This window comes from Trachurus trachurus, assembly GCF_905171665.1.
Source record: "Trachurus trachurus genome assembly, chromosome: 20".
Taxonomy (NCBI): Eukaryota; Metazoa; Chordata; class Actinopteri; order Carangiformes; family Carangidae; genus Trachurus; species Trachurus trachurus.
The window spans coordinates 12,639,426-12,657,616 of NC_139911.1; the positions used below are offsets into that span (position 1 = coordinate 12,639,426).

The 18,191-nt window shown below is 42.9% G+C and overlaps 1 protein-coding gene across 1 annotated transcript; it reads left to right on the top strand.

Moving 5' to 3' along the window:
* Positions 1 to 141: 141 nt before the first annotated feature.
* spice1 (spindle and centriole associated protein 1) lies at positions 142 to 13,194 on the top strand (the record flags this gene model as incomplete). Its single annotated transcript, XM_083995215.1, has 18 exons — positions 142 to 279; positions 550 to 651; positions 953 to 1,000; positions 1,364 to 1,504; positions 1,645 to 1,747; positions 1,916 to 2,034; positions 2,216 to 2,304; positions 2,426 to 2,562; positions 2,645 to 2,770; positions 2,868 to 3,142; positions 3,707 to 3,838; positions 3,935 to 4,061; positions 4,145 to 4,246; positions 4,336 to 4,766; positions 5,397 to 5,583; positions 5,667 to 5,730; positions 6,256 to 6,313; positions 13,126 to 13,194. Exons 2-18 carry the CDS (start codon positions 550 to 552, stop codon positions 13,192 to 13,194), a joined length of 2,310 nt encoding a protein of 769 aa, XP_083851341.1. The 5' UTR covers positions 142 to 279.
* Positions 13,195 to 18,191: the final 4,997 nt, after the last annotated feature.

Below are 18,191 nucleotides of genomic sequence, written 5' to 3' on the forward strand. Positions count from 1 at the left end.
ATAATACCTCTGCTAGCCTACTAATGATTCACCTTGAATGCCACCTGCTGCTCGCCACCAGTACTTCATTTCCCATCATGCCCCTCCGTCGTGTAGCAGCGGTGTCCGTGGCAACAGCGGAGGAAGTGGCGCGCAACTGTTGAAAAACTGCCACAACAAACTGAGGGGAGAGTTTGGTGTTGTTCATCTCCCTCAACCTGAAAGCTGAAGAGGCAGAGCTACATGAGCACAGTCTGACACGCCGCTCTTTATAACAAACAGCGGATTCAGACATAAAACGTAAGTGTTATTTCAGTATTTTAGCGAGCAGCTGTGTCGCTAAACACATTTTCGTAACGCATCAATAGTTCATCAATGCTCAGACTTCACATGATCATCGGGGAGGAACCGTAGCTAAGAGCTGGCTTAATTAGTTGCTGCTTGCTCCCATTTACCAGTGAGTAGTAACGTTATGTAGGCTGGCTGACTGTAGCTGAGTTAGAAAACAACACAGTGTTTCTGCTGTGAACCATCATGTAGCCTACCTATTCATGTTTTACCTGTGAACAGATGTCGTTTGCGAGAGTGGGGCGTCCACAACTACAGCAACACAGCAAAGGGAAGAGGCCTGCTCGACTCAAGAAGGCAGCAGCACCCAAGAGAGACTGGGTGGTGAGTAAAGAAAAGTTAGCATGCCCCACAAAGAAACCCCAAAAAACACAATTTTCTTTCTTATAAAGTAAAAAGATTGTCACTACTTTTTGAGAATATTACTCAACCTGTTCAAGCACAAATGGGTTGTTTAAAGTGAAGCTTTCAATACAAGTTACCCCACTACTAACATTTGTGTTGCCTCACTTGAGACCATACACATTTTTGTTCATTAAAATGATTAAATCTCAGAGTTAATTTCACTCACTCAGCTTGAAGCTTCAGAGATGTTTTAATGTCACCTATCCATTGTTGGTTTCAGAGCACTGTCAATGACCTGTCTGTGCACAAGCTGACAACTGCTGAACTGGTAAGATGTTTGACCATCGAGTTGTTTCATGGAAAATAGCCTGTTTTTTGTTCACTAGAGAAGGAGTTTGCTGTTTCATCTTTTATTATGTACTGCAATAGTAAATGAACATGATAATAGTCAGTAGTTACTGAAACAGTTCATAAATAGTGAGAGAGTACTGAGTTTCACTATGCTTTTCTGTTTCATATCAGCTAAATTGGATATTCGGGGCTCTTAATTTTTACAGCAGTAATTATAGCAGTGATTTTTCAACAGTCCTCCTAGACCTTAATTATTCAATTAAATGTTAACCACCAATAATTAAAAGGAGTATTTGCTGCAGTCTTTATACACTTGCCTCATTGTTCTCTTCTGGTGCAGAATCATCGGCATGAGATTCACAAGTCCCACAACAAGGTTGCAGCTCAGTGGGAGCTGAGAGAGAAAGCTCTGAAACGGCGTCTCAGACACGAAGGGAGTCCTGCACCTCTGGACCAGGCTAGCCTCAGCATCATCAGGGAGGTCAGTGAAGATGACTTTCCCATTACGTTTTGCGATTTCTGCGCTGACCTGATGCTGTTTGAATAAAAGGGAATACAATTTAGTTTGTTAAACAGAAACAAAAATGGGAATCCTAACCAAACTGTGTTGTGATGCTGCAGGTTTTCTCTGACCAGCTGCTGCTGCAGGATGTCTTGGCCCGTTCTGACAGAGCAATGGCTGTTGTCAAAGACCTGTTTGGAGACGCTCCACGCAGGCAGACTGGTAGCACGCAACTTGTTTTGTAAAATAGATACTTAGACAGTGATCAGATGGAGAACATACTTATTCCACTTGTCAGACAGTTACTAATTTGAAAAGGAAATTAACGGACTAAGTTCTGTTATTTCTGTTCATAAACTGTCCAAATAATCCTGTGTGTATTTTTGACAGGACATCCCAGTGTGACCATGGCTCCAAACTGTGACTCAGACTCAGAGCTGCCTGTTCTCCAGAGACCAGATCCTCCGACTCAGCTGTCACTGCTCAGCCAGTCTATGATGGACCAGCAGGTTTGTGTGCATCACAATAATGTTATAAATTTGGGATATGACACTTAACAGTATGTTGTCACCAACTTTCACCCACCTATCTATTTTTTTCTGGTAATAATAATATTCTACAAGTCTATTGAATCCTAAATAATTTTTTTCATGTATCAACATATCCCATGTGTCGGTGTTTTCACTCCAGGCCCTTAATGAACTCGAAGGCTCAGAGGAAGACTACAGTGATCAAGATGCCTGTCCCTCTGGCAGCTCAGGATATCCTGTAATCCGGAGGTACTAATACCTGCAGAACAGACAGTACCTAAATACCAGTGGACCCCACTGCGATAAGAAATTGATGTATGCTTCATGTTAATGGCAAAATAATATAGTAATGCTTTACATCCCACTGCAGGGCCAATACACGAAAAATAAAGGCACGGGGCAGAGTGACACAACAGAAGAAAGTCCGTCATCCCATCTCTGACCGGGGCAACAGAGGAAGTGCTCCTTCAACCCCCTGCACATCAGGCCGAGCACCAGACCAAACGGGTAAGATATTAAAAGGAAATGAATGATTGATCAGTTGTGGAAGATCTACAACACATACATTCATGATCACACTTGGTTTCAGCTCTCAATGCCACGGTGGCTGTTCAGCGTGTGCGGACCAGACACAACAAATCAGAGGAAGCAAAGGAGGAGCTGTCTGTCCTGGTTGGTCAGGTCCTAAACCCTGACAAGCCTCTTACCCAATCAGGTAATATCTGGAAAGATGTTATTATTCAAAATTAAATATTCTATAAAATGCATTTGTATCAAAAAAGTGTTTTTGTTTCCGTCTTTGTGTTCCACAGGAAGGATTAGTAATCAAACCAGCAGGACCAGAAAGTGTAATTCTCAGAGTTCAGAGTTGGATGGCTCCACTGTCGGCTCTCTGAGTGGGGACCAGTCTAGTCTGGGCCTGCTGCAGTCGATGCTTGGTCAGGTGGAGGAAGACTTGGATACTCTGAGTCCTGACACGGCATCAGGCTCGGCACAGAGTCCAAAACAGCAGAGGACACAAGGCCTCACTGGATTCTCTGTTGCACTGGTCTCCACCCTCGGACGTTTAGTGCATCTCCTCAAAAAGGTGCAGCAACTTTATGTCTTTGTTGGTCTTTCTTTCAGACATATAGCATATATTCTGCACATCCAATGTACATTAAGTCAGAAATCACATCAGTTTAAGTCCCACTAGTTTTGTCATTATTGGGCTTAAAGGACCATATGGACGACAGATGGAAATTAGCTTTCTGCTAAATCTGGTACACGCATCTTTATCTGTTCATCATCTGTTTAACGTCTGTGTACACTTTCCATAAACTTAATGAAATAAATATTACTGTAGCATTGTTGCGTTTTGTATCACATATAATCTTTTTGTTGTTGTTGTGAAGAACACCATAGGGTTTGAATGATGTTGAATGTTCTTATTTGTAAGCAGACATTAGCTTCAGATAACTTCCAGTCATTTAGTTTTTGTGTTTTTTTGTTACTTAATTGTTGCATAGTGATAAATGCAATGTAAACTATTCATGTACTCTTCTTTTACTTTTGCATTTGTAAGCAGTCTAAGGAGAGCCAATGCAGGCATAATGTTTACTGAAATGCCATCTGTTTTAAATTAATTAAATCTCTTCTCCTTCTGTGTCAGACTGAGGGGGAAGTTCAGAAAGAGGCTCGGGAGAGGAGGCGACTGGAGGAGGAGATGAAGGAGCAGCGAGGGCTGATTGATGCGCTCACTGCAGAGACTCTGACTCTGAAAGAGGAGGCTGCTGGTTTGAAGGTGAAACAGAGTTTACCTCATGGCCTCGCACTATTTTAATGTCCAGATTCAAATTGCACAAATAAATTCTGTTTCTTTCCCGTTGTTTCCTCACAGGCAGGCGTCCAGCAGCGGATCACAGAGCTGGAGCAGAAGGTGGATGCTGTCGTGCTGGTCATTGGGGGACTTGGACTGTTGGAAACAAACACTGACCCACCCCCACACTCTAATATCAAAGCTGCAGGTGTGTGTGTGTGTGTGCATGCATGGATCATTTTGTGGTTCTGTAAACGGTGAATAATTGATTTACATTTTGCTGAATTGCAGTTTGTCAGCCTGCACCTGTTCCCGAGCAAAGGCAAGCATCTGTTTCTCCTGCCATCCTGCTCTCTCCGCCTCGACAAGGAGACAACTGGAACCATATTCCAAGTAAAGGTCATCTTCAACAGTTTGTGCCAACGCCAGTGCCAGCATCATACACAAGAATCTAATCATGCTTTTGCCCTTCTTTTTCACAGTGACTCATCCTGCACCATCGTACCAGCAGTTTCCTCCTGTTGATAACCTCCGGTCCCGTGAGGACGTCCGAGCTCAGGGCTCAGCCTCCAGCATCACCAGCCTCCCTCTGACCAGCCGTCCCTCCATCTCCTCCCCGTCACTGACCTCTGAGCCTCCAAACCCACAGCTTCACCCAGAGGCCATGCTGGCGGAGATAGCACAGCTGAGCAGACAGAATGAGCTGATCAGGGCCCAGCTCAGCCAGGCTCAGAGGCTCGGGTCCCGGGCCAGCAGAGGTTCACCCAACAGTAGCAGCGAGCAGAGGAGACTGAGCTCCAGCAGCTGTGAAAGAATTTCTCCTCGAAGCATCGGAGAGAGGAGGACGTCAGGATCCAGCAGCACAGGGAGACCGAGCCAGAACATCCAGGTCGCTGAAAGTGGGACTCATCAGGTGAGACTGAGCCTAAAACACTAATTTCAAGTATTTTAAATGTTTTCTTTGTATGAAGATAGAATTCCTCTTTTACAGATAATATGCTGTATTTTCTAACCATCCAGCAAAATAAATGAAAATACAATGACAGTGGTACAGAATAATATTCATTTTCATCAGGTAGATATTTCTTTCATCTTTGAAATCCGGTAATTTCACATTCAAATTAAAAAAGGAATAGTCAAGTCAGCTTTATTTATAGATCCCTTTTAAAAACAACAAATGTTGACCAAAGTGCTTTACAATTATGTGCAAAACAACAATAATGACAAAAGAATATAAAAAGAGAAACAGACAGAGAGAAAGAACGGTGGATACAATTAAATCAAAATCAGAGGATGATTAAGTATTTGTAGTATGCCAAATCAAATGCTATGAACAAAAGATGTTTTTTTTTAGCCGTGTTTAGAAGATAGTAATGGAGTGTGAAGAACGAACTGAATGTGGCAACATAGGAAGAGTCTGAAAGTCTTTATTTGATAATCTGAAACTCAACACATGAGACGTTGGCAGAGCTCTCTCTGCACCAAGCACCATTAATTAGTTTCAGGGTTGATCATATTATGTGTCTCTTTGTTTCTTGCTCAGGCAACTTCTCCTAATACCTTCAGTGTGAACAAAGTGGAACAGCGCCTCCTAGAGTTAAACAGGCAGAGTGCAGCGGCCAGGGGTCGACTGTTGGAGCTGATTGAGCAACAGCAACAGTGCGTTTCCTCCAAAGCTCCTCCCTCTGTCTCCCCCATCCCTGCCTCTGCCTTCAGCCCACATAGAACAGGTACAGTGGGTCAACCTGACGCGTCTCTGTCCGTCTGATCATCTCTGATGGTTAGAAAATCATTGTTCTCTTGTCATTGCTAGCTGAGGGTGGAAGTCCTGAAGTGTCGATGCTGCTGCCAGCGCAGGCCGGTCATGGCGACAGACGGTGAGTGACTCAGCTGGATGAGAAGGATGCTAATAACAAGTGTTAATAATAAATTTAACATTTTAATGTGAGCACAACTCAATAAATTAGAATATCACGAAGTGTAAAAGTTAATTTTTCAAATGAAAGTCATATATTATATAGATTCATTAGATTCGAGTAGACTGAAATTCATTCAAATACAGTACAATACAAATGTATGTCTTTATTTCTTTCAATTGTAATGATTATGGCTTACATTTAATGAAATCCCAAAATTCATCAAATCAAAAAAAAAAAAAAAAAAGACAAACTGTAATCGGATAATTAACTCAAAACACCTGCAAAGGTTTCCTGAGCCTTTATGGTCGGATACACTATAATGGGGAAGGCTGCTGCTGACCTCCATGATATTGTAAGTTAGTGAGATATACATATAAATACAACAGTAGAAAGTGAGTACCGGTTTGCATATCTTTTCATAAATTGCAATTTGCACGTGTCTCTGTTTCATCATTTGAGCCCTGGGCTGTTTTTATACTGCAGATCTGCTGGTTCTGAATCTTACAGATCAAGTGGAGAAATCAATGATGGAAAAGCACAGGTACGCACACGCACACGCACACACACACACACACACACACACACACACACACACACACACACACACACACACACACACACACACACACACACTCAGATTTCTCTAAACTCTAATCACTTTCATCTAAAATGCACATTTTCTTTTCCCAACAACAGATGGAGAAGCAGAGAGGGAGAGAAGGATGGTTTTCTTTGTCTGCGCATGTGAGATGACAAGAGAACGGCTTCTTATCCACCCTGAGAAACCTGAGCATGTTTTATTTAAACCATATATTTTGGTATTTTATCTATGCATTTTAATGACTCAATTAAATTGATTTTAATTTTTAAACATTTGAATGAACTCACGGTGTCATTTATTCTAAACAAAGTTGTATCTACATCAAAACAATAACCATTCAGCTTTAAAAGAATAGTAAGTTTCTGTTTTCATTAATTGCAGATTCGTATGCATTCCCAGCATGAAATAACTGAACTTCAGTTATCACAGGTTTATTTAGTTATGCAAAAATAGTAGTTTATATTTATTTCCACAGATAATCCTCTCAAAGTTTGATTGCAAAGCACGTGTGTATACATATGTGTCACTTCAAAAATAGACTGTTCATTTGTGTCTGAGATGCAGTGTGGTGGAGGCACTGGCCCCCTAAAGACTTTAAACTTCAGCCTCATCAAATCCACATTAAGGTCCATGTTCAGTCGACTCAGACTGTCTGTCCGTCCATCTGTCTTTTTGTTCCAGAGGCTGTGGTTTGGTTTAGTTATAGTCTGTCACCACATCTCTGAAACATGTTTGATATTACAAGTTTGCATTTTTGTTTAATTTGTGTTTTTCAAAGGGAGATGGAAGTTGCGTGCCTAAAAGCCATGAAGGAAAAGCAGCGACAGTGGGAGAGGGGGAGGAGTGACAAGCTGCTTCAACCCATTAGGTCCTCTCCACTGTGGCTTTGACTAAAGTATGGCCTCTTGTGGCTATTTATGGTACACAAACATACTACGCATGCACATGCACACAAACATTTGTTCTTTCTTCTTTTCTCTGATTCTTTCATGTCCATGTCTTTAATCTTGTGTGTAACTCTTTCAGTTCTCACTCTTTTACTATGAATCTATTTTTCTTAAACACTCAGAGGCAGTTAGGTTCAATTGTGATTCACTGACACATAGTGGGTGCACACACATAATACAACCACTACATAACTGCAGGGATCAGCAGGAGGAGAAGAAACCATTTCCCTCCTCCTGAGCTAAGAAGTGAGTGGTTCGAGTGGTAGAGACATGAAACATTTTCTTTTTATATTTAGCATTATTATATATAGTATATATTGGATATTTTACAGAGAAAGAGGAGAGAAACAGTAGGAGAGCGGGAGAGGTAAAAAAATATGCAACACTATGGCAAGCCATTTTATAATAAATAATACATTTATTTATTTGTAACGCGCCTTTACAAGTGCTCAAAGACGCTGGCTTTTAACATTTAAAAGCCAGACTGGATATGTGTCGCAGATATCTGTAATTCAGTTTTTCCTCATTAAAAAGAACATTTCAGATATCCGCAACTACGTTCTTCCTACAAATGACGTCACTTTTGCCATTCTTGTGTATGGGGTTTGATCATTACAGATATCTACAATTCAGTTGCAGATATTCGCTATTTGAATTCCAGATATCTGTAACTGAATTACGACTAGTAGTAATTCCAGAGATATCTACATTTTGATTCTGACTAGTCATAATTCCAGTTCAAGATATCTCAATTAAAGATATCTGCATGTCCCTTTTCAGATATCTTAAATTAAGGTTTGACTAGGCGAAATGACATTGTAGATATCTGTAAACTGAATTATGACTAGTCAAAATGACGTAGATATCTCAAACTGGAATTAGGAATAGTCATAATTCAGTTACAGATATCTGTAATTCACATAGCGGATATCTGCAACTGAATTGTAGCTATCTGTAATGACAAACCCCATACACATGAATGGCAAAAGTGACGTCATTTGTCCTAGGAAGAACGTAGTTGTGGATATCTGAAATGTTAGCAATAGCAAAACTGAATTACAGATATCTTGAATGAAAAATCCAACTATTCAAATTGTAATTACTGGTACAACTAGTCATAAAGATGTTGTTGATATCTACAATGTTAATTCCGGATAGTCAAACTTAGCTTTTAAATGTTAAATCTGCTTGCCTGCCATACAACACAGCAGCACCACAGCTGTAACAGAACCAGAGCTGCTGCAGCTACATGGTAACCACCACTAGGCCACAGGTACACAGGACCTCTTTCACCTCCATTTACTGACGGCTGCTCTTCTGTGTAGCTCCTTGTCGCCTGAATCAAGAAGTCATAAATAAGTGGTGGTAAACTAAGCTGACTCATTCCCACTTCAGGTAGTGTGTGCTCAGGGTTTTAAGGTTTCAGGGGTGACGCTGGAGTAGGAATGAGAGCACTTGAGTTTTCCAGTCAGTCAGGAGAGCTGTGTGGGGGCGACGACAATGCCAAGCAGGGAAATTTAAAAGGAGTAAATATTGCAGATAATCACAGAATGGAGGCATAAAGGGCCCGGGGACAGCAGCCATAAACGTGGGGTCAGAGGTCACCATGGAGACGCAGTGGGAGGCAGGCGGGGCTTTTTGTGCCCAGCCGGGGTGAGTGAAGGACGGGGTGAATGGGGATTAACCCCACCTCAGTGCCTTTCAATTCACCCCCTCCTTCATGGCCGAGCCGGAGGAAAGTTCCCATGTGACTGCTCCCTCATACCTCTATCTATCTATCTATCTATCTATCTATCTATCTATCTATCTATCTATCTATCTATCTATCTATCTATCTATCTATCTATCTATCTATCTATCTATCTATCTATCTATCTATCTATCTATCTATCTATCTATCTATCTATCTATCTATCCTCTCTGTCTTTATTTCTTTCTTTCACCCCCTTTCTATGTCTTTTTACTTCTCTCTTTCTTTATTTCTACCCCTCCCTCTTTGTCTTTTTCTTTCTTTCATTCTATCTCTCTCTGGCTTTTTACTTCTTTCTTTCTACCCCCCTCTATCTCTATCTATCTACCACTTTCTATCTATCATCGCCCTCTCTGTCTCTTTTTCTCCTTTCTTTCTTCTACTCCCTTTCTTTCTTTCTTTCTTTCTTTCTTTCTTTCTTTCTTTCTTTCTTTCTTTCTTTCTTTCTTTCTTTCTTTCTATCTTTCTTTCTTTCTATCTATCTATCTATCTATCTATCTATCTATCTATCTATCTATCTATCTATCTATCTATCTATCTATCTATCTATCTATCTATCTATCTATCTATCTATCTATCTATCTATCTATCTATCTATCCTTTTTCCTATGCTGTATGAGATGCAGTGAGAGTGGACCACGTCACACACATACAATGACATTCAAGTTGCCCCCACTTCACCTCAGTGAAGGAGGCTGAAGTCACTCAGAAAAACACACACACACTAAACCTTGCACACACACTGGCTCATAGTGCTGCCTTTGATGGAGACCAAAGTGACATATAGGCATTGTCCAGTTGTCATTGAGATCTGAGCAGCAGGTTGTTTATATAGAGAGGAAAGTGGTACTAATCCTTATTTCCTTGTATTGTTTTAGCATTTGAACCACATTGAGTTAGAATGGGATATACATATCAATAGAATATTTGGTAATAGTGTTTTTTCTTTCTGCACTAAGTTGGTCAAATGTTTTCTTGTTTTTATTAGTTAGTTTATTGTAGCCAAATTGTTAACACTTGGAAGATTGGTTAAAAAAAAAAGAAGAAAAAAAAGAAGATATTAGTCATGATCTCATATCCTTGATTTCACTTTTCTTTTTTTTTTATGTTGCAGTACTAAATTGACGCCACTAGAGGGCAATATCACAGTGCTGCAGTGGCTCAGTTTGGGTCTTGAAGAGATTAACTTGAACTGTTTCCCAGTTCCCTCTCTTTTTTCCATGATGTTTTATTAGTCTAAACATGGAAAAATAGCAACAACAACAAAAAAGTGTGTGCATCAAAAAATCTATAAGATAAAATGTTTGTTTTTTCAAGAAAAATAATAGCACTGTGCTGTACAGCAAGTACACAATGCATTATTTTCCCAACTTAACAAATGGTATGATAAACTAAGAGAAGCAGTCAAGTAACTCAGAGTTATAACGATTCATTATAACCACACTGAACATCTCAGTAAACTCCCTTACAGTAAAGTTTCTGCTGCAGACACCGTGTGTGTTGTCACGTGTGGAAACCAGTTTGTGAATTAATTCAGCTTTCTTAACGTGCCTTTAAAATGTTGTTTTTGCATGAGCTTGACGTGACATGTGCGTGACAAGGGAACCAGTGCATGTGCGTGTTTGCGTGCGTGTGTGTGTGTCTGTGTCTGCATGTGTGTGCCCATGTGTGTAGGTCGGAGCGCACTGCACTCCACTCCACTCCACAGCTGTGCGAGGGTCTGATCTGAAGCAGGCTAGAGCTTGCTGTGAAAATATTATTGCAAGTGTTTATTATTGCTTCAGTGTGAAACAGTGGGAGTGTTGTGTGCGCTTCACGGGCTGGTGCAGCGTGGAGTGTTTGTGTGCGTGAAGGAAGGGATGGTGGTAGTGGGTGTGGGTGGAGGTGGACGAGGGTGGAGGTGAGGGGTGGGGGGTTCCTCACCCTTCTCCCTTCTCCTCCTCCTCCTCTGCGTTTCCCACCGGCCAGCCCCCAGCCCCGTGGCCCATTGCACCCTGGGTAATGGGGAGACCTATTGGAGTTGATTAGTTCCGGCTGGATCCCAGATAGAGTTCTGACAGGCAGGAGAAACGAGCTCTCAGCGTGACCCCCCGCTTCCCCCACACACCCCTGTCTCAGGCACAATGGGCAAGGCAGGGGAAGGGCTTTTTAAACAACTCTACTCCGCTGCTGCTCCCCCTGGTTGGTCGAAAACCCCGGCCATTATTACCACAAAAAAAAAAAAAAAACATTTACACTGCTGCACAAATACAACCATTACTTCTCCTGCTAGTGTCCGTCCACACGCTGGTATTAACCCAGAGCATGTGTGTGTGTGCGCCATCTCCTTCTAACTTTTCCCCCCGTCTTCTTAACCTTGACAAATAAGACCAGTCTGTCAGCGTACTGTTGTTTCCCAACTCCTTTGCGTGCTTTATGAATGCTACGGATGAAGATAAATGTTATAGAAGGAGCGATGCTCAGTGTGTAGCCTAAAGAACTGGCCGCATACATCAGATCGGCCACAGCTCTTTGTGTTTTTACTTGACAAACCATCACATCGACCTTGTTGGACACCTGTGGCATAAACTGACGTCCATTGGACACATTCCTCAGCAGAGCAGCAGCATCATTCACACACTTTTTCCCTCCGCAGTTTCATCCTCTGTGTCCTCTTTATTTCCCACTCTACCCCCCATAGATCCTCTCTTTCTTCTTCCCTCCTTTTCTCTCTCACTCTCTCTCCCTCTCTCTCCACACATAATTGATTAAGGGCCGTTTTCATAAATCAATTTGGGACGCACATCAGTCAGCCCTGAATGGAGGCACCCCCCCCTCTGAGCAGCGGTATTAATCTACCTCAGCATGCCCTGCCACTCTCACTTACACACACACACACACACACACACACACACACACACATGCATGCACATAGGCACACACACAGATTTGTATAGTTTGTTTTCTTTAGTTTAAGTTTTGGCCGTTGCAGGTCACCAAACATGAAATATGCAAATGTTTTCAGCAGTTTTGCAGACACACTCCGACCTGGAACAGGCGTTTTGACAGATATACGCACAGTTTCCTCTGGGTCTCGGCAACACACACTGTTATGGAGAAACCGGGATAGAAAAAGTGGGTGTTTGGGGGTTTGATGGATCAGAGAGGATGACAAAAGCAAAGGCAAGCAAACAAAAAAGTGGAGTCTCTTTTATTGATGTGAAAGAAGTCCAATTCTTTCCATATGTCTTCGCTGTATATCCTTAAACAAACAAATATGTGTTTGTGCACTCAGCAGTCTGTCTCCAAGACAAATGCTTCTTGCTGCTGTTTATAATTACGCTGATTTAATTGTCATTACTATTAGGTGACTTCATCCCTCTCTTTCTTGCTGTGTGTCTCTTTCTCCATTTCAAAGCTGTTGTTGTGGATGTTTTAATATGAATGTAACCATGACACCACCCATTCTTATTAGAAAATTTGTGCCAAGTTGCAATGGATTCTGGGAACATGAGCCTGCAACAGCTGCAAGTGATATGCCTGACTTTCCTCTCTCCCCTCAGTCTGGATTTTCTTACACTCTGCCCTTTTTCTCTCTAACTTTTTCCTTCACCTTGATCTTTTGTTCTTTTTTTTAAATACCTCCTTTGTGCCCCCGTTGCTCCAGCTCCTATTTGTTTCTTGTTCTTTTACCCCCCCTCTCTCTTACCCCACCGCCTCTCTCCGTGCTCCAGGGTGTTGGCTTTAGTGGTAGTGAAAGCTGCTTTGCCTTTAAAAACAGTTTGTCTTAATGAGAAGGGGGGGCAGGCAGGAGAGAGGGGGCGGAGGGTCACAGCTGAAGCCAATTGCGTCCCTTTCCTGTCTGAGGTGCTGCGGGCCGAGGTCAAGCTCAGGGTCACGCTGGCCCGTCACTCTGGCTGGGTCCTGGTGCCGGTTCTGAATTGCCGCCAGCATCTGTGTGTGTATGTGTGTGTGTACAAGACGGAGTGTGTGTTTTTGTGCAAGTTAAGAGAAAAGGGGGCAGGAGGCACATCTGTTTCTGATCCCCCAGAATGCCTTGCTCTCCGGACCTGGAGGTGCTGCTGGCGTGCCTGTGGAGGACCGAGACGGAGAGAGACGGAGGGAGGGGAAGACGGGGCGAGTGAGCGGTCACACGCACACAGTATGTGTTGGGTACAACGTGGTGCGATGTGGCCTGTTTTCACTGCCACCTCCTCCTCCTCCTCCTCCTCCTCCTCCTCCTCCTCCTCCTCCTCCCATTTCCCTCTCCTGCAGCCTCCTTCAGGTTCACATGTTCAGGGTGTCTGCAGGTCCTACAGTATGTGACACTTTTGACTAAATGGCATTAATTGAAATACAACAAATGTGTTACATTCTGTTGCAAAAGTGTTTGCAAACAGCTCATATATAAAAGGCCTCAGCTATGGAAACAGCTGTTGTGGCTAATCGAATTTACCTACCTGCACCTTTAAAGGTCACTAATTACAATTAGGAGTAATCTCTTCCTGAAATCTCCACCGGTTGCTCGACATTTTATGTTTTCTTCCAGTTGTTACCTCTAGACAAAGCCAGGCCAGCTGCCGTGCCCCTGTTTCCACTCCTGGTGCTAAGCTAAACTACACACTTGCTGTGTGTTTACCATAAAGAGATGAAAGAAGTAGGAAGGAAAGCTATAGAGATACAATTTTAATAAATACAGAGGGACAACCAGTGTTTGGCTCCACAGTGCTAGTTTCTACCAACCAACATGGCGGCAAACACGGTGCTCGTTGTGAAGTTTCTGATTGGCCGACTGCTCCTCTCTATTTAGTTTTTTGTTTGTTTGTCCAAAGAAACGTCTTATTTTCCATCGCTAAAAGTTTTTTTTTTTGAAGTTGACGAAACTTGCAGACTCTCAACCTTTTCTTCTCCCTCCCCGTCCAGTCGGTCTGCCTCGTTCTTCTGCCGTGACTTCCTCCTCCCATGACAACATCATCTTACCTCATGCTTTCCTTCCTGTGCCTTTTCTTTCTATTCTCCTAGCAATATAATTCTCCAAGGCCTTTTTTTTTGTTTGCTTTTGTAATTTACCTTACCTCAGCAAAACGACTGACGTTATTTTACAATTTGAGTTTTTTAGTCCACAGCACTTTAAAAAATACCCCAAGTCCCCTCACTTCTCTCTTTCGTCTTCCTCCTCCTCCTCCTCCTCCCCTGGCCTGTCTCCATCTGCTTGGAGAAGGTAAGGCTGAGATGAAACACCACGTCAGTCTTTGAACAGAGCCCATAAAAAAAGGCGCACATTAACAAGCATGACTAACAAGCTGCAGGACCCGCAGAGCTGGATCACACTGTGCACAACACACACACACACACTTGCGCCCCTACATCATGTCTCCTGCATGATATAGTTTTCTTTCACTCCCTTCATATCTTTTTTTGGGGGTCTCTCAGTTGCAGCTTTTCTCCATTTTCCACACACATTTCATGCATGATCTACACCAGGGCTGTTTTTAAGGCTTTCAGCCAGGTCTTGTCAAAGCTGGTCAGGGCTCACTTGAGACCAGCTTTGACAAGACTTAAGCTTTGATGGCATGCAATTTTTTTTCTTTCTCATAGCTGCTCCAAAGAAGTTTATTTCATCTTGGCTCTTATTTTATTGTTTTATTGTTTTGGCAGTGGTCCATCTTAAGTCGTGATAAGATAACTCAAAGTAAGTGTTGAGATCTGAGATCAGCGTCAGCAACAAAGTCTGCACGATTGTACACGAATGCACAGATGAGTGGATGTTAGCAAATCAAAACTTTAGCCAGATTCAGCTCTAAAACAAAGTGCATTGTGTTGTCATTTGCTTTTATTTTCTCTTCCACATACATGAGCAACCTAAGGGTCTAATTGTCTGAATGCTTGTGTACCACGTTGTGTCTGATGTCGTTTTAAGGATGATACCACATTCCCAGATCTCAACAACGAACTTGAATAATGACCTAATAAAAACAGAGTTAGTAACTATGCAGTCTGGCTGTCATTGTCTTTTATTGTCGTGAGGTTTCAGCCATCACATTTTTTAATTTAGACCATAAAACTAAACTATGACACTTTGTAACATTTAAAAGAAACACAGAGTCCTCCACTAACAAATGAAAAGTCAAGTTCATAAGCAACAAAAATTGAAAACACTCACTCACTTTGATGGCTGTTGTTGGCAAATGTTATAGCTATTGGACATTCCTTTGTCCTGTCTTAAATTAATAGCTTGGCATTATGGGATGACATCTTTGGGAGTCTGGTTTATTTCCAAGAGTTTGACCATGACAACACTCATGTCTGTGCAGTGAGGTTGCTGGTTACCTCAACTTAGCAGCGAGACCAGCTCTGTAGAAAGGTGCTTGAATCAAACTATCATCCCCTAACATTAAAGGAACAGTTCAATAGTTTGGTTATATTGACCAAATCAATAGCTGCGGCTCTGTATGTATGTCTGTAGCCTATGTAATCTGTATGTAAATAAACTACACCAAGCAGCTGGTTATCTTAGCATAGCGTAGATACAGGGCGAAGGGGAAACAGCTGGCTGATTTGTTTGCCCAGCAAATATAGAAAGGGGAAGAAGCACGGCAATTTGTCAGGAAGAAAAGACAATTGAAAGAAAAAGTGGCCACCAAATCCCAAGATTAAATACATTTCAATTAGTTCCTTAATTATCTGCCGGTAGGTTTTTTCACCCTTGAACTGAGCCATGGCAGTTGTTTAGGCTACTTTATGCTAAGCTAAGGTTGTGTATACATTTGTATGCAGATCTATGCATATCTGTTTCTCTTTCACTTATTCTCCATTTTCTGAGCTGGTGATGAACACACTGCCCTCTCACACACACACACACCCTTCTGTGCTCACTGCTATGACACACACACTAATATCCCCCAGTCACCGTTTCACAGCTCCAGACTCTCCGCTCGACACACCTGAGCCAATAAAGTGGGACGTTTTTGCCAGGAAAAGCTAATTCATTCTGTCTCTGCCCTCCGCCCCCACCCCCACCCCCCCTCTCTCCTCCCCCCTTCCTTCCACCCTAAACGCCCTCCATTTCGGTCCCAGAGGCCCTAAAAACTGCCCCGTACTTAACTTCTTCCAAACCCCTGAACACCACCATGTCCACCACCAGCCCCCGAGCCCGTCTCCTGTTCCCCCAACTCTTCTCTTGCTTCATCCCTGAGGGCCGTAAGCCGGAGAACATATAACCCCCCCACCACCACCACTTCTTCTCCCCCTCTCTCCCTTTCTCTCTCTCTCTTCAGGCTACTCCGGAGAGGTTCTTTACAACCCTGTCATCCCTGCCAGAGCAGTAAAAAACACATCTGGAATCACACTCTACGCTCAAGGCTCCCACCCCATGTTTAAGAAGCCCCCCCATCCACCCCCACCCACCCTCCCCTATCTCCCCCCACCAGCCTCCCCCCTTCTCTTTCCCTCTCTCCACACACACACACATACACAGTTTCATGGCGAGGGCCACGCCGCAGGAAAAACACTCCCATAACGAGCTACAAACGCTGAAATAACACAGTTACCCTAAGTGAGATGTTTCTAATGAGGGCTGGAGAGGAGCGTGACAGAGAGACACACATTTTGTTGTGGGGGGGTGGAGGGGGGAGGAGAGGAAAGGGGGAAGGACACCGTGAAACAAGACACAGGCATGTTGGATTTCACTGTATTCATCCGCCCACACAGGCTGAGGCCATTTTGGATCTTGGTCAAGACCCGTCTGCGCCTGTATTCTTTCAAAAGTTTGTTGTACGACCCCGTGTTCGCTCTTTTCAGCTTTTGTGTGAGAAAGTGTCTCCTGGTCTGAAGCGTGACTATATATACATTTAATAAGGGCCTGTGCGGTGTGGTAATGGGCGGTTGGGTTCGGCTATGGTACAGGGAGGAAATGTCAGCAACAGATAGAGAGCTAAGAGAGCGGAGAGAAGACAAATTGATTCCCTGAAATTGCCACTTCATCTGCTCTGATTAAGACCTGTGAGAAGAGACTTTGAGACAATGTTTTCAAACATGTGATGAAGTGTTTTCAGGCCTGTGTGTGTGTGTGTGTGCACATTTCAACCACTTTACTGTCTCGGTGAGAAAGACTGTGCTGTTGCTCCTTTCCCTCTCAGTTTTCCCTGACCTGGCTCCAGTGATGATAAAGGCTCAAGAAATCCTCCGCCTGTTTTACTCTCCCCCTCTTTTTTTTTTTTGCAACTGTGCAACTTAATCAGGATGAGAGAAAAGGGGGAGAAGGGGGAATAATTGAAGGGGACTGAGGGGAAAATATAACTCCTCCTCTTTCACAATTTCTGAAATGAAGTTTTAGAAATGGGAGGAATAACTCTACGAGAGATTAAGTTTCATTTAGAGCCCAGAACCTTTTAACCAAGACCATGTGCCACTTCTTGGTGGGTTTTGCGTGTCTATGTGTGTGTGTGAGTATGTATGTACTGTATGTTCATATGTGTGTGTGTGTTGCAGAGAGAGACAGTGGGTCAGGTTTCGGCGCTGAGGGGAGGTGCTCTGTGCTGTAAGGGAGAGAGCAGTTCTGCGGTAGGTAAATCGGGCCCTGACCCAGGCTGCCAGTGGAACGCTCTCTTCTCTCGCTGCCAGAATCTTTTTTGTTTTGTTTTGGGGCTTTTTTTCTTCCTCTTCTTCTTCTTCTTCTTCTTCTTCTACTTCTTTTTCTTTTTCTTTTTCTTCTTCTTCTGCAAGACTTGGATAGGGGTGAGGGTGGAGTTAAGATGGAGGGGAAAGGGGAGGGAGGGGGCTGGCTATTAACGAGCACCATCATTTTTCTAATTAGTGCTTTGGGGAATATTTTCTTAAAGACTGTCGACCCTCCCTGCTGAGCTTTTTTTTTTGTGTGTGAGGGGGGCTGAGTGTCTGAGTGTGCGTGTGACTGTGCCTGTGCATGTGTGTACAGTATGTTTGTGTTTCTGTGTGTGTCTGCACTCAGCGGTTTTTCCTCTTCTTTTTTTTTTTGCAGAAACTTTGAGGAAATTGATTTTATTTTTATTTATTCATGACTTTTCTACATTCACACACACACCATTGTCCCATCCTGGAGGTATGGATGGACACACACACACACACATACACATACACACTGTCGCACACACAGTCTACACTC